Raw genomic sequence first — 16575 nt, forward strand, 5'->3', positions numbered from 1 at the left:
TCCACCACTATACTACACAGATCCACTATACTACACAGATCCACCACTATACTACACAGATCCACCACTATACTACACAGATCCGCCACTATACTACACAGATCCACTATACTACACAGATCCACCTCTATACTACACAGATCCACTATACTACACAGATCCACCACTATACTACACAGATCCACCACTATACTACACAGATCCACCACTATACTACACAGATCCACCACTATACTACACAGTGGGGATTAGGTTATTTTCTGCATGACCCTGGCTTTTTTTTCTCCAAACCCACCTCTGGTGTTTGTTGCCAATAAGCTCTATTTTTGTCTTATCAGACCATAGCACCTGGTTCCAATGACATTTAGTCAACTCCAGTCTCTTACGTTTGTGTTTTGATGAAAGCAGAGTTTTTCTTTCTGAAGGATGGGACTGGATGGTGATCAGAGATAGATGGGAGGGGTTGAGGAGAGCTGAAGGATGGGACTGGATGGTGTTCAGAGATAGATGGGAGGGGTTGAGGAGAGCTGAAGGATGGGACTGGATGGTGGTCAGAGATAGATGGGAGGGGTTGAGGAGAGGATGGGACTGGGTGGTGTTCAGAGATAGATGGGAGGGGTTGAGGAGAGGATGGGACTGGGTGGTGTTCAGAGATAGATGGGAGGGGTTGAGGAGAGCTGAAGGATGGGACTGGATGGTGTTCAGAGATAGATGGGAGGGGTTGAGGGGAGCTGAAGGATGGGACTGGATGGTGTTCAGAGATAGATGGGAGGGGTTGAGGGGAGCTGAAGGATGGGACTGGATGGTGTTCAGAGATAGATGGGAGGGGTTGAGGGGAGCTGAAGGATGAGACTGGATGGTGTTAGGAGATAGATGGGAGGGGTTGAGGGGAGCTGAAGGATGGGACTGGATGGTGTTCAGAGATAGATGGGAGGGGTTGAGGGGAGCTGAAGGATGGGACTGGGTGGTGTTCAGAGATAGATGGGAGGGGTTGAGGGGAGCTGAAGGATGGGACTGGATGGTGTTCAGAGATAGATGGGAGGGGTTGAGGGGAGGATGGGACTGGATGGTGTTCAGAGATAGATGGGAGGGGTTGAGGGGAGCTGAAGGATGGGACTGGGTGGTGTTCAGAGATAGATGGGAGGGGTTGAGGGGAGCTGAAGGATGGGACTGGATGGTGATCAGAGATAGATGGGAGGGGTTGAGGAGAGGATGGGACTGGGTGGTGTTCAGAGATAGATGGGAGGGGTTGAGGGGAGCTGAAGGGTGGGACTGGGTGGTGTTCAGAGATAGATGGGAGGGGTTGAGGGGAGCTGAAGGGTGGGACTAAAAACTAAGAAAAGATGACTATTGTAAATTAATTCTGTGTCCATACATGTATGTGGTATGTATAAGCTGGAAGTAGAAGCCTAACTGTTATTGTCCACTAGTTTACTCCAATTAGGGGAGGGGGTAGTGTTAGGGGAGGGGAGGTAGTGATAGGGGAGGGGGGTAGTGTTAGGGGAGGGGAGGTAGTGATAGGGGAGGGGGGTAGTGTTAGGGGAGGGGAGGTAGTGATAGGGGCGGGGGGTCGTGTTAGGGGAGGGGAGGTAGTGATAGGGGCGGGGGGTCGTGTTAGGGGAGGGGGGGTAGTGTTAGGGGAGGGGGGGTAGTATTAGGGGAGGGGGGGTAGTGTTAGGGGAGGGGGGGTAGTGTTAGGGGAATAATAAAGGAAAGCCTTTTTTGCCAACAATTCAGGAGGGCACTATACATATATAAATATTTATATTTACCTAGGGTGCCAATAATTCAGGAGGGCATTGTACATACATATATATATTTACCTAGGGTGTCAATAATTCAGGAGGGAACTATACAGTTATATATATATTTACCAAGGGTGTCAATAATTCAGGAGGGCACTATACAAATATATATATATTTACTTAGGGTGTCAATAATTCAGGAGGGCACTATACATATATATATATATATATATATATATTTACTTAGGGTGCCAATAATTCAGGAGGGCACTACACACATACATATATATATGTATATATATTTACCTTGGGTGCCAATAATTCAGAGGCCACTATACATATATATTTGCAAGGATTCCCTACCTCTTATTATTGATTCATGTAGTAAATGTGATTCCCTTCCTCTTATTATTGATTAATTAATGTAGTAAATGTGAATCCCTTCCTCCTATTATTGATTAATTAATGTAGTAAATGTGATTCCCTTCCTCTTATTATTGATTAATTAATGTAGTAAATGTGAATCCCTACCTCCTATTATTGATTCATGTAGTAAATGTGATTCCCTTCCTCTTATTATTGATTAATTAATGTAGTAAATGTGAATCCCTACCTCCTATTATTGATTCATGTAGTAAATGTGATTCCCTTCCTCTTATTATTGATTAATTAATGTAGTAAATGTGAATCCCTACCTCCTATTATTGATTAATGTAGTAAATGTGCATATCTTCCCCGTCTCCAGGTGATCTTTGCCCTGAACCAGACCCTTGTACAGCAGGAGAGTGTGAGAGCAGGCATTCTGCAGGGCTCCTATACCACTGAGGACCTCATCAAACACTACAACTGTGGAGACCTCAACTCCATCATCTTCAACCACGACACCTCTCAGGTCAGTTATAACCACCCTGACCCCTAACCCTGACCCCTAACACTACAACCACGACACCTCACAGGTCAGTTATAACCACCCTGACCCCTAACCCTGACCCCTAACACTACAACCACGACACCTCACAGGTCAGTTACAACCACCCTGACCCCTAACCCTGACCCCTAACACTACAACCACGACACCTCACAGGTCAGTTATAACCACCCTGACCCCTAACCCTGACCCCTAACACTAACGACCCCTAACACTACAACCACGACACCTCTCAGGTCAGTTACAACCACCCTGACCCCTAACCCTGACCTCTGACCCCTAATTCAGACCTCTAACCCTGTCCTTACCTCTGACCCCTAACCCTGACCCATAACCCCAACCCCTGAGCCCTATCCCTTACCCTGTCATAACCCTGTCCTTACACTGTCCTAACCCCGTCCTAACCCTATCGTAACCATGTCCTAACCCTGTCCCCACCCTGTGCTAACCCTGCCCTTACCCTGTCATAACCCTGTCCCCACCCTGTGCTAACCATGCCCTAACCCTGTCATAACCCTGTCCCCACCCTGTGCTAACCCTGCCCTTACCCTGTCATATCCCTGTCCCCACCCTGTGCTAACCCTGCCCTTACCCTGTCATAACCCTGTCCCCACCCTGTGCTAACCCTGCCCTTACCCTGTCATATCCCTGTCCCCACCCTGTGCTAACCATGCCCTAACCCTGCCCCCTGTCAAGGTCCCCAACTTCAACAACCTGACCTTGCTCCCCAGTCAACAGATTCCAGTTTAATGAATGACCAGCTATAATGTCGTGATTGTGCTTACTGGAGTGTAATATGTCCTTTATGACTTGCAAATGATCCCTCTGCAGGTCCCCAACTTCAACAACGTGACCCTACGCCCCAGTGAACAGATAACAGCTCAGGAGATAGACAGCTACTTCAGACAGGAACTGATCTACAAGAGGAACGACAGGATGGGGAACAGGGTCAAGGCTCTGATGGAAGAGCACCCTGACAACAGCTTCTTCTTTGCCTTCGGAGCAGGTCAGTGATGATGATGAGGAGGAGGAGGGTGATGATGATGATGATGATGGTGGTGGGCTATTATCTGCTGGACCCCAGGAAGAGAAGCTGCTGCCTTGGCAGGAACTAATGGGGATCCATAATAAACCCCAGGAAGAGTAGCTGCTGCCTTGGCAGGAACTAATGGGGATCCATAATAAACCCCAGGAAGAGTAGCTGCTGCCTTGGCAGGAACTAATGGCTATCCATAATAAACCCCAGGAAGAGTAGCTGCTGCCTTGGCAGGGATCCTTAATAAATACAAAAACAAATGGGGATTGCACCCTGAGTTCTACTACCCTCTTCTAAATGTCAGCCATGATGGGAAAGGATCACGACTTCTAGGTTGGTGTGTATAGGCCTACAACAATGTTGTGTTTTGCCTTTCTAATGATTGGGCCCACTTGAGAGAATAGGGTTCCATAGGACTCTGGAATAAAGTAGTGCACTATATAGGGAATAGGATTCCATTTGGGACACATCCTTAATCTTGGTTCAGTCTGAGGTCACCTCTAGATCATGTGTAGACCGTGGTCAGGTCAGGCAGTCAATTAAACGAGTGGAAAATTTAATCTGATTAAAGCTACTTTAGAACAAACAGCTTAATTTTTTTTTTTTGTGAGCACGGCACGTGCAGAATAGAGAGGGCTTAGCTAGACTGACGGAGGTTAAGTTCAAAGCCTAGAGAAATGTAAGACCTCTGCTAATATGTAGTCATTCTCTTTGACCTGCCGACCTCTGTTGGCTGGATGTATTGTAGTCCTTCTCTTTGACCTGCCGACCTCTGTTGGCTGGATGTATTGTAGTCCTTCTCTTTGACCTGCCGACCTCTGTTGGCTGGATGTATCGTAGTCCTTCTCTTTGACCTGCCGACCTCCGCTATTATCTATCGTAGTCATTCTCTTTGACCTGCCGACCTCTGTTGGCTGGATGTATCGTAGTCCTTCTCTTTGACCTGCCGACCTCTGTTGGCTGGATGTATCGTAGTCTTTCTCTTTGACCTGCCGACCTCTGTTGGCTGGATGTATCGTAGTCCTTCTCTTTGACCTGCCGACCTCTGTTGGCTGGATGTATCGTAGTCCTTCTCTTTGACCTGCCGACCTCTGTTGGCTGGATGTATCGTAGTCCTTCTCTTTGACCTGCCGACCTCTGTTGGCTGGATGTATCGTAGTCCTTCTCTTTGACCTGCCGACCTCTGTTGGCTGGATGTATCGTAGTCCTTCTCTTTGACCTGCCGACCTCTGTTGGCTGGATGTATCGTAGTCCTTCTCTTTGACCTGCCGACCTCTGTTGGCTGGATGTATTGTAGTCCTTCTCTTTGACCTGCCGACCTCTGTTGGCTGGATGTATTGTAGTCCTTCTCTTTGACCTGCCGACCTCTGTTGGCTGGATGTATTGTAGTCCTTCTCTTTGACCTGCCGACCTCTGTTGGCTGGATGTATTGTAGTCCTTCTCTTTGACCTGCCGACCTCTGTTGGCTGGATGTATCGTAGTCCTTCTCTTTGACCTGCCGACCTCTGTTGGCTGGATGTATCGTAGTCCTTCTCTTTGACCTGCCGACCTCTGTTGGCTGGATGTATCGTAGTCCTTCTCTTTGACCTGCCGACCTCTGTTGGCTGGATGTATCGTAGTCCTTCTCTTTGACCTGCCGACCTCTGTTGGCTGGATGTATTGTAGTCCTTCTCTTTGACCTGCCGACCTCTGTTGGCTGGATGTATCGTAGTCCTTCTCTTTGACCTGCCGACCTCTGTTGGCTGGATGTATTGTAGTCCTTCTCTTTGACCTGCCGACCTCTGTTGGCTGGATGTATTGTAGTCCTTCTCTTTGACCTGCCGACCTCTGTTGGCTGGATGTATTGTAGTCCTTCTCTTTGACCTGCCGACCGTGCTCTTTTGGTTGGGATTCCTTATGGCAACGTTCTCAGATTTAGGGGTGAAATCCAGGAATCTACTTGTTGCCACATTGTTTGGTTCATTTAACTGAGACTTGGAAGCTGAGCATGTTTAAAGAGTGTGTGAACTTTGGAGAGTTCATATTGATGGAGCTACGAGAGCAGAGGGCCGAGGGCTAAGGGCTGAGAGCTGATATCTGAGGGCTGAAAGCTGGGAGCTGAGGGCTGAGAGCGGAGGGCTGAGAACTGAGTGCTGGGGGCTGAGAGCTGGGGGCTGAGATCTGTGGCTGGGGGCTGAGGGCTGAGAGCTGAGGGCTGAGGGCTGGGGGCTGAGATCTGTGGCTGGGGGCTGAGGGCTGAGAGCTGAGGGCTGAGGGCTGGGGGCTAGGGGCTGAGGGCTGAGAGCTGAGGGCTGGGGCTGTGAGCTGAGTGCTGGGGGCTGAGATCTGATGGCTTGGGGCTGAGGACTGAGAGCTGAGGGCTGGGGGCTGAGAGCTGGGGGCTGAGAGCTGGGGGCTGAGAGTTGAGGGCTGGGGGCTTAGAGCTGAGAACTTGGGGCTGATAACTGGGGGCTGAGAGCTGGGGGCTGAGAGCTGAAGGCTGAGAGCTGAGATCTGATGGCTTGGGGCTGAGGGCTGAGGGCTGGGGGCTGAGATCTGGGGGCTGAGGGCTGGGGGCTTAGAGCTGAGAACTTAGGGCTGATAACTGTGAGCTGGGGGCTGAGAGCTGGGGGCTGAGGGCTGAGAGCTGGGGGCTGAGAGCTGGGGGCTGAGGGCTGAAAGCTGGGGGCTGAGGGCCGGAGGCTGAAAGCTGGGGGCTGAGGGCCGGAGGCTGAGAGCTGGGGGGGGGGGGCTACTCCTGCCAAGTCTCATTCTGGAGAGTTAGGACTCTCTCTCTCTGCCACTCTTACCTCACACTACCTCCTCCCCTCCAACTACCACCTCGCCATTTCTGCATCTGTAATCATGTTTTACAGCAGCTGCATATAAAGTGCTGTTCTGCTTTTAAAGTGCTGCTTCCCAGAGGTGTGAACTGAAGCCTTGAGACGATGTCGTCACCTTTAGTTAATGATGACCAGCACCAGCCAAAATGTGTGTGTGTGTGTGTGTGTGTGTGTGTGTGTGTGTGTGTGTGTGTGTGTGTGTGTGTGTGTGTGTGTGTGTGTGTGTGTGTGTGTGTGTGTGTGCGTGCGTGTGCGTGCGTCTTCATATGTGTGTGTGTTGAGTTCTGAGGAGGGTTTAAAGGGAAACTGCACCCGCTGATTTGGCCTCGTTTGTTGGCTTGCTCCTCAAGAACTGCTGGCGGCCATGACAGAAGTCAAACATGAGTTGGCTTGGGGGTGTGCTTCGATATTGGGTGTGTCCTTGCCACCATTAAGACACACCCATCTGTCAGAACCCTGCCCGCAGCTGTTTCCTCCCGCTCCATCACAACATGGGGCGGCAGGTAGCCTAGTGGTTAGAGTGTAGAGGTGGCAGGTAGCCTAGTGGTTAGAGTGTAGAGGTGGCAGGTAGCCTAGTGGTTAGAGTGTAGAGGTGGCAGGTAGCCTAGTGGTTAGAGTGTAGAGGCGGCAGGTAGCCTAGTGGTTAGAGTGTAGAGGCGGCAGGTAACCTAGTGGTTAGAGTGTAGAGGTGGCAGGTAGCCTAGTGGTTAGAGTGTAGAGGTGGCAGGTAGCCTAGTGGTTAGAGTGTAGAGGTGGCAGGTAGTCTAGTGGTTAGAGTGTAGAGGTGACAGGTAGCCTAGTGGTTAGAGTGTAGAGGTGGCAGGTAGCCTAGTGGTTAGAGTGTAGAGGTGGCAGGTAGCCTAGTGGTTAGAGTGTAGAGGCGGCAGGTAGCCTAGTGGTTAGAGTGTAGAGGCGGCAGGTAGCCTAGTGGTTAGAGTGTAGAGGTGGCAGGTAGCCTAGTGGTTAGAGTGTAGAGGTGGCAGGTAGCCTAGTGGTTAGAGTGTAGAGGCGGCAGGTAGCCTAGTGGTTAGAGTGTAGAGGCGGCAGGTAGCCTAGTGGTTAGAGTGTAGAGGTGGCAGGTAGCCTAGTGGTTAGAGTGTAGAGGCGGCAGGTAGCCTAGTGGTTAGAGTGTAGAGGCGGCAGGTAGCCTAGTGGTTAGAGTGTAGAGGCGGCAGGTAGCCTAGTGGTTAGAGTGTAGAGGCGGCAGGTAGCCTAGTGGTTAGAGTGTAGGGACGGCAGGTAGCCTAGTGGTTAGAGTGTAGGGACGGCAGGTAGCCTAGTGGTTAGAGTGTAGAGGCGGCAGGTAGCCTAGTGGTTAGAGTGTAGAGGTGGCAGGTAGCCTAGTGGTTAGAGCGTTGGACTTGTAACTGAAATGTTGCAAGATCGAATCCCCCGAGCCGACAAGGTAAAAATATGTCGTTCTGCCCCTGAACAAGGCAGTTAACCCACTGTTCCTAGGCCTTCATTGAAAATAGGAATTTGTTCTTAAATGACTTGCCAAGTTAAATAAAGGTTAAAAAAAGAAAGACTCCTGCAGGTTGAGTTCAATAACTACAGACAGATGTACGGTGAGGGCTTTACAATCAAATCAAATTGTATTGGTCACATACACGTGGTGTGCAGATGTTAATGTGAGTGTAGCGAAATGCTTGTGCTTCTAGATACGACTATGCAGTAATATATAACAATTATACATATGATGACCAATACAGCCTCCCGGGTGACGCAATGGTCTAGGGCACTGCATCGCAGTGCTAGCTGCGCCACCAGAGTCTCTGGGTTCGCGCCCAGGCTCTGTCGCAGCCGGCCGCAACCGGGAGGTCCGTGGGGCGACGCACAATTGGCATAGCGTCGTCCGGGCTAGGGAGGGTTTGGCCGGTAGGGATATCCTTGTCTCAGTACGTAAAAATGTAATAAAAATGTATGCACTCTACTGTAAGTCGCTCTGGATAAGAGCGTCTGCTAAATGACTAAAATGTAAATATGAGATGAGTAATGTAGGATATGTAAACATTATTAAAGTGGTGTTATATAAAATAATGTTATATTACCTTTATTATTATTAAATCCATTTATTTAAGTGGCCAGAGATTTGAGTCAGTATGTTGGCAGCAGCCACTCTCTGTTAGTCATGGCTGTTTATTAACAGTCTGATGGCCTTGAGATAGAAGCTGTTTTTCAGTCTCTCGGTCCCTGCTTTGATGCACCTGTACTGACCTTGCCTTCTGGATGATAGCGGGGTGAACAGGCAGTGGCTCGGGTGGTTGTTGTCCTTGATGATCTTTATGGCCTTCCTGTGACATCGGGTGGTGTAGGTGTCCTGGAGGGCAGGTAGTTTTCCCCCGGTGATGCGTTGTGCAGACCTCACTACCCTCCGGAGAGCCTTGCGGTTGAGGGCGGAGCAGTTGCGTACCAGACGGTGATACAGCCCGACGGGACGCTCTCGATTGTGCATCTGTAAAAGTTTGTGAGTGTTTTAGATGACAAGCCAAATTTCTTCAGCCTCCTGAGGTTTAAGAGGCGCTGTTGCGCCTTCTTCACGCTGTCTGTATTATCTGCTGCTACGCAGGCTCGTCAGGAAGCATTTCACTGTGAAGTCTACACCTGTCGGGAAAGGGCTCGTCAGGAAGTATTTCCCTGTGAAGTCTACACCTGTCGGGAAAGGGCTCGTCTGGAAGTATTTCCCTGTGAAGTCTACACCTGTCGGGAAAGGGCTCGTCAGGAAGTATTTCCCTGTGAAGTCTACACCTGTCGGGAAAGGGCTCGTCAGGAAGTATTTCCCTGTGAAGTCTACATCTGTCGGGAAAGGGCTCGTCAGGAAGTATTTCCCTGTGAAGTCTACACCTGTCGGGAAAGGGCTCGTCTGGAAGAATTTCCCTGTGAAGTCTACACCTGTCGGGAAAGGGCTCGTCTGGAAGCATTTCCCTGTGAAGTCTACACCTGTCGGGAAAGGGCTCGTCAGGAAGCATTTCACTGTGAAGTCTACACCTGTTATATCCGCTGCATGTGACATATAGAATGTGATCTGATTTGATTGAATGTCCCCCAGCATACACTGTTAAAATAGAAAGACTTTAAAACACCATCATTGTGTCGTGAAACCATGAGAAGTAGTTGACCTAAGCTGAGATCTGGTGTTTGAATGGAAACCCAATGGAAGAGTTAAAATTCACTGATTGTATTTCCTAACAGAAAGGAAGCACTCTGAAACACCTAAAGTGGTTCTTCAATCTGAATATTGGTGTTTTTAAGAGAGCCTTTGTCACGCCCTGGCCTTAGTATTCTTTGTTTTCTTTATTATTTTTAGTTAGGTCAGGGTGTGACATGGGTAATGTTTGTGTTTTGTCGGTTTTGGGTGATTATACGGTAAAGGGGGTGTTGGGTGTAGTGTATGGGTTTGTGTTGAGTGTATGTGTCTAGCTGTGTCTATGTTGGATGTAGTTGTCTAGGGAAGTCTATGGTTGCCTGAATGGGTTCCCAATTAGAGACAGCCGATTTCTGTTGTCTCTGATTGGGAGCCATATTTAAGGTAACCATAGGCTTTCGTTTGATGTGGGTAATTGTCTATGTTATACGTTTGTAGCCTGTATGTGCACTACGTTCATAGCTTCACGGTCGTTTGTTTGTTTTGTTAGTTTTGTAATAGTGTTTTGTGTTTTCGGTTCTCCTTCTTCATAATAAAAAGGAAGATGGCTTATTTTCCTAATGCTGCGTTTTGGTCCGTCAATCCTCCACACGATCGTGACAGCCTTGTGGAATCCATTGTTGTTGTGTAAAAGGCAACAGTAAAGAACAACACAAACATGTTTTGGCAGACTGTGTCTCATACAATCAAATGGTTTTTGAAATGCCAATGGTTCATATCATAAATATTGATTGATGATTTTCCGACAATATTTTAATTAACATTTTAAAGAAGCCATTTAATAGTTTTCCGAAGGGTAGACAATGGTATTAATTATAGGCTACAGTTGCCAGTTCCAGTGGCATTATATATAATCTATGTTACGATCAAATGATAAGGTAAGTTATAGGAAGGGTAACATGAGGGAACGTATGAAGTGGACCTTCATAACTGGTCTTTGAGAAAGTGGATGTTAACACGTGTCTCCTGCTTATCAAAACACTGCCTTATTCCACTCAGTCAGTCTTCAGAACTAAACGGTTGTGCTGCTAGAGGCATCACTACAGACCCTGGTTCGATCCCGGGCGGTATCACAACCGGCCGTGCTCGGGAGCCACCGACCATATTCAACGGGTGTTGAGCGTACGTAAATTTGTCAGTTAGTCTGTGCTCTGGCACATACAGACGAGAGTGCTCTGAAATTGGAGTAGATAGCCAGAGCGAATGTACCAGCTACATAAACATGAACATTCTATTGAAATAGCTACTTGCATAGTGGAGTCTTTTGTTTAGACATGTAGCTTGCTATCTAAACAACGAACCATAATCTCAACTCATAACGTTACTACCCTGCATAAATCTGCAGATAGCTAGCCAACCAGGTTCAGTGTTAGCTAGCTAATATTAGGCTATAACTAGCAATGCAAATGGCTCTGAGATATAAATCATATTACTACACAGATCATACACGTAATGTTAGCTAGCGAGCCAACCAGCTAACGTTAGCTAGCTAGCTAACAGTACACTTTAACTTGAAATTAAAATGACTTTCTGACAAAAGTAGCACATCTGAAAATGTAGATAGCAAGACTATCTTATCGGTATACAAGGATGGACGCTTCTTCCTCTCTGTCACGGATGCCATGGTTGCCCTTAGTTTGAAGATGTAATCCGGAGACAGGCGTTTTCTACAACATGTGTGTGTTCTCTTTTCGAATCTGTCTGCATATTTGCAGTCAAACTCCAGAACCTTCTCCATCTCCATAGTTATCATAATTCCACTGATTTCAAAACTCGGTCCTCCAGGAAGTGGAGAGCAACACTGATGCAGTTCTACTGTGTGATTTCTTTCAAAAAATCTGTGTTAGAAAGTATTATCAACACTTACTGACCAGCTCATGTTATAGACAGAAGCCTGCTACATGGCAGACCAATCCGAACTCATCTCTCGGCATGTCCAGCCCACTCATTATCTCAGCCAAATCATGGCTAGCGGGAAGGTTGCTGACTTTTTCCATGGCTAAACCAACTAGGCTCGTAATTTAACAAATGTATTTCATATTTACAGATGGAACAGAAGTTTGTTATTAAAGCACATGAAAATTCACATATTCCATAATGCATTTCTGCCAAAAAAAACGAAGTAGTGATGCGCGACATATGCCTAGTTTCCTGAAATGAGTCACAAATACCAAACATGGTATATGTCTGGCTTAATGGAGTCTTGATGGATCAGGAGTTCTGTTGGTGATGGAATGAGGCTCTTTTTTAAAAAATCTTCTGGGCTGTCCACACCTCAGATTGATGAATTAGTTGATGGAATGATTAGCCCTAACTCTTCAGTATGATGAAGCATTAGAGGTGTTGTGTTAATGGATCTTAGATAAGAGTTGAGGATGAAAATATATGGTTTCCATACGTTTTAGTTACATAATGTTTTTTTTTTTGCTGTTGTTGAACATTTACTCGCGGCTGTTTATTAACCCATGTTGTGTTGAACTGAACAACACTCTCTGTTTCTGTGAAGAATGTAGAGTAGCAAGGCGCTAGTTGAGGCCTTCGAGGTCTTCACAGTCTGCTGAGCGTGGAGCCTACAGGAAGTCTGGGAGAGAAAACAGAGACGGACTAATAGGTCTGCCTGTCGGGCCGCTGGCTTTGCACGTCTAACAAGGACTACATTTACTTACCCCCTGTCCCAGAGGGTTATTTACAAGGGTCTTGTCCACTAAGGTGAGTGAAACTGATCTGCTTGTTCCGTTCAGCCCAGGAGGCTGCTAAGAGGCACTGCCCCTTTGACTCAGAGAGAGACGAAGAGACAGAGGCACCCCTCAGACTGCAGGCAAGTCCCTCCCTATCACTGTTTCACCGGGAGTGTGTGAAGTAGAGTGAGAAAGAGAGATAGAGGGAGGGAGGGGAGATGGGGAGAAAGAAAGGAACAGGGGGAACAGAGAGATGTAGAGGGGTGAGAGAGATGGTGAGAGGGGGAGAGATGGAGAGAGGGGGAGGGGATCTGTACCTAATAACTCCCCAGAGGAGAGGGTGAGAAGTAGAGAGAGAGAGAGAGAGAGAGAGAGAGAGAGAGAGAGAGAGAGAGAGAGAGAGAGAGAGAGAGGGATATGGGGAGAAAGAAAGAAAGAAACAGGGGGAACAGAGAGATGTAGAGGGGTGAGAGAGATGGTGAGAGGGGGAGAGATGGAGAGAGGGGGAGGGGATCTGTACCTAATAACTCCCCAGAGGAGAGGGTGAGAAGTAAAGAGAGAGAGAGAGAGAGAGAGAGAGAGAGGGAGAGAGAGAGAGAGAGAGAGAGAGAGAGTGGAGGGGGAGTGGAGGGGGAGAGATGGAGAGAGTGGGAGGGGATCTGTACCTAATGACTCCCCAGAGGAGAGGGTGAGAAGTAAAGTGAGAGTGGAGAGAGTGGGGGAAAGAGATGGAGAGAGGGGGAGGGAGAGAGAGAGTAAGAGTGAGTGAGGGAAAGAGATGGAGAGAGGGGGAGGGAGAGAGAGAGAGAGGGGGAGGGGATCTGTACCTAACAACTCCCCAGAGGAGAGGGTGAGAAGTAAAGTGAGAGTGGAGAGAGTGGGGGAAAGAGATGGAGAGAGGGGGAGGGAGAGAGAGAGAGGGGGAGAGAGAGAGAGAGAGGGGGAGGGGATCTGTACCTAATAACTCCCCAGAGGAGAGGGTGAGAAGTAAAGTGAGAGTCAAGGTTAAGAACAGGGTCTTGGAGGGTCCACAGGGCCACAATGGACCCCTTCATTACGAAGCAGAGGCCCCTCAAGGCTCTTCACTGCTCAAGAACATCAGCTGTAGGAACAGGCCTTATGAGACCCTCATCGCTTGTCCAACTTGTCTTGTAACATAGAGAAATCAACCACACCAGCCCTAAAGTCGTCCTATTTTGAGACCATCTGCAGCCCTGGCTGACAGAGGGGATTTTAACACGTTGTTTAAAGTACACTGAGAATTTTAAAAGCTTTTTTTTTTTTATTAGTCACCATGAACTGTGCCTTCTCCAGTTGCTAGTGAGAGTTGAACTTTGCCCTTTTAAAAAAAAGAATCTGACGCGATCATCTTGTTGTTGTTCAGTTGAACCTAACAAATACATGTCTACTATAACTTATGTAAATGTCATCAGGAACATTTGGAAAACAAGAGCCGCACCGAATTATGTTTACATGCAGCCAGAGACAACGGCCAAGTCCCAAAATGGCACCCTATTCCCTACCCAGTGCCCTATGGGCCCTGGTGCAATGTAGCGCACTACGAAGGGAATAGGCGTGCCATTTGGGACACACGAAAGAGTGCTTGGCTTGCGGCTCTCTGCCTGAGTGAATCACGTGGACACTAGCGTGTGTTTATCTCAGTCAGCGGTGTGAGAAATATGCCCTAATGTTGTTTGGGTTTCAGAGCGTTGTATCTTGGAGCCCCGTTTAGTTACGTCTGTAGAATGACGGTTGGATGCAGATCATTTAGTTACGTCTGTAGAATGACAGTTGGATGCAGATCATTTAGTTACGTCTGTAGAATGACGGTTGGATGCAGATCATTTAGTTACGTCTGTAGAATGACAGTTGGATGCAGATCATTTAGTTACGTCTGTAGAATGACGGTTGGATGCAGATCATTTAGTTACGTCTGTAGAATGACAGTTGGATGCAGATCATTTAGTTACGTCTGTAGAATGACGGTTGGATGCAGATCATTTAGTTACGACTTTGTAGGCTGCCATCTTTCGGATGGGGCGTTAAATGCGTTTCCTGACTCTCTGTGGTCATAAAGAGTCCATGGCTCTTATCGTAAGAGTAGGGGTGTTAACCATGTTGTCCTGGATTAATTCACAATCTGGCCCTCATACCATCATGGCCACCTAATCAAATCAAATTGTATTTGTCACGCGCCAAATATAACAGGTGTTGACCTTACAGTGAAAAGCTTATTTACAAGCCCATAAACAGCAATGCAGTTCAAGAAATAGAGTTAAGAAAATATTCACTAAATAAACTAAAGTAAAGAAAAGTTACACAAGAAAATTAAATAACAATAACAAGTCTATATACAGGGGGTACCGGTACAGGGTCAATGTGGAGGCTACATACAGGGGGTACCGGTACAGAGTCAATGTGGAGGCTATATACAGGGGGTACCAGTACAGAGTCAATGTGGAGGCTATATACAGGGGGTACCGGTACAGGGTCAATGTGGAGGCTACATACAGGGGGTACCGGTACAGAGTCAATGTGGAGGCTATATACAGGGGGTACCGGTACAGAGTCAATGTGGAGGCTATATACAGGGGGTACCGGTACAGTGTCAATGTGGAGGCTATATACAGGGGTATCGGTACAGAGTCAATGTAGAGGCTATATACAGGGGGTACCAGTACAGAGTCAATGTGGAGACTATATACAGGGGGTACTGTTACAGAGTCAATGTGGAGGCTATATACAGGGGGTACCGGTACAGAGTCAATGTGGAGGCTATATACAGGGTATTACGGTACAGAGTCAATGTGGAGGCTATATACAGGGGTATCGGTACAGAGTCAATGTGGAGGCTATATACAGGGTATTACGGTACAGAGTCAATGTGGAGGCTATATACAGGGGGTATCGTTACAGAGTCAATGTGGAGGCTATATACAGGTGGTACTGTTACAGAGTCAATGTGGAGGCTATATACAGGGGGTACAGTTACAGAGTTAATGTGGAGGCTATATACAGGGGGTACCGTTACAGAGTCAATGTGGAGGCTATATACAGGGGGTATCGTTACAGAGTCAATGTGGAGGCTATATACAGGTGGTACCGGTAGAGAGTCAATGTGGAGGCTATATACAGGGGGTACAGGTACAGAGTCAACGTGGAGGCTATATACAGGGGGTACCGGTACAGATTCAATGTGGAGGCTATATACAGGGGGTACCGGTACAGAGTCAATGTGGAGGCTATATACAGGGGGTACCGGTACAGAGTCAATGTGGAGGCTATATACAGGGTGTTACGGTACAGAGTCAATGTGGAGACTATATACAGGGTGATACGGTACAGAGTCAATGTGGAGGCTATATACAGGGGGTACTGGTACAGAGTCAATGTGGAGGCTATATACAGGGAGTACCGGTACAGAGTCAATGTGGAGGCTATATACAGGGGGTATCGGTACAGAGTCAATGTGGAGGCTATATACAGGGGGGTACCGGTACAGAGTCAATGTGGAGGCTATATACAGGGGGTACCGAGACAGTCAATGTGGAGGCTATATACAGGGGGTACCGAGACAGTCAATGTGGAGGCTATATACAGGGGGGTACCGGTACAGAGTCAATGTGGAGGCTATATACAGGGGGTACCGGTACAGAGTTAATGTGGATGCTATATACAGGGGGTACCGAGACAGTCAATGTGGAGGCTATATACAGGTGGTACCGGTAGAGAGTCAATGTGGAGACTATATACAGGGGGTACAGGTACAGAGTCAACGTGGAGGCTATATACAGGGGGTACCGGTACAGATTCAATGTGGAGGCTATATACAGGGGGTACCGAGACAGTCAATGTGGAGGCTATATACAGGGGGTACCGAGACAGTCAATGTGGAGGCTATATACAGGGGGGTACCGGTACAGAGTCAATGTGGAGGCTATATACAGGGGGTACCGGTACAGAGTTAATGTGGATGCTATATACAGGGGGTACCGAGACAGTCAATGTGGAGGCTATATACAGGTGGTACCGGTAGAGAGTCAATGTGGAGACTATATACAGGGGGTACAGGTACAGAGTCAACGTGGAGGCTATATACAGGGGGTACCGGTACAGATTCAATGTGGAGGCTATATACAGGGGTACCGGTGCAGAGTCAATGTGGAGGCTATATACAGGGTGTTACGGTACAGAGTCAATGTGGAGACTATATACAGGGTG

The 16575-nt window shown here is 47.8% G+C and overlaps 1 protein-coding gene across 1 annotated transcript in view; it reads left to right on the plus strand.

Annotated features, from left to right (window-relative positions):
• trabd2a (TraB domain containing 2A) overlaps nucleotides 1-16575 on the plus strand; it is a 135461-nt gene that overhangs the window by 41671 nt on the left and 77215 nt on the right. The window contains exons 3-4 of the mRNA XM_055944221.1: nucleotides 2491-2637; nucleotides 3505-3679. Of these exons, the coding sequence (XP_055800196.1) occupies nucleotides 2491-2637; nucleotides 3505-3679 (322 nt within the window). The remainder of the gene's footprint in view (nucleotides 1-2490; nucleotides 2638-3504; nucleotides 3680-16575) is intronic.

This window comes from Salvelinus fontinalis, chromosome 2 (assembly GCF_029448725.1).
Source record: "Salvelinus fontinalis isolate EN_2023a chromosome 2, ASM2944872v1, whole genome shotgun sequence".
Lineage (NCBI taxonomy): Eukaryota > Metazoa > Chordata > Actinopteri > Salmoniformes > Salmonidae > Salvelinus > Salvelinus fontinalis.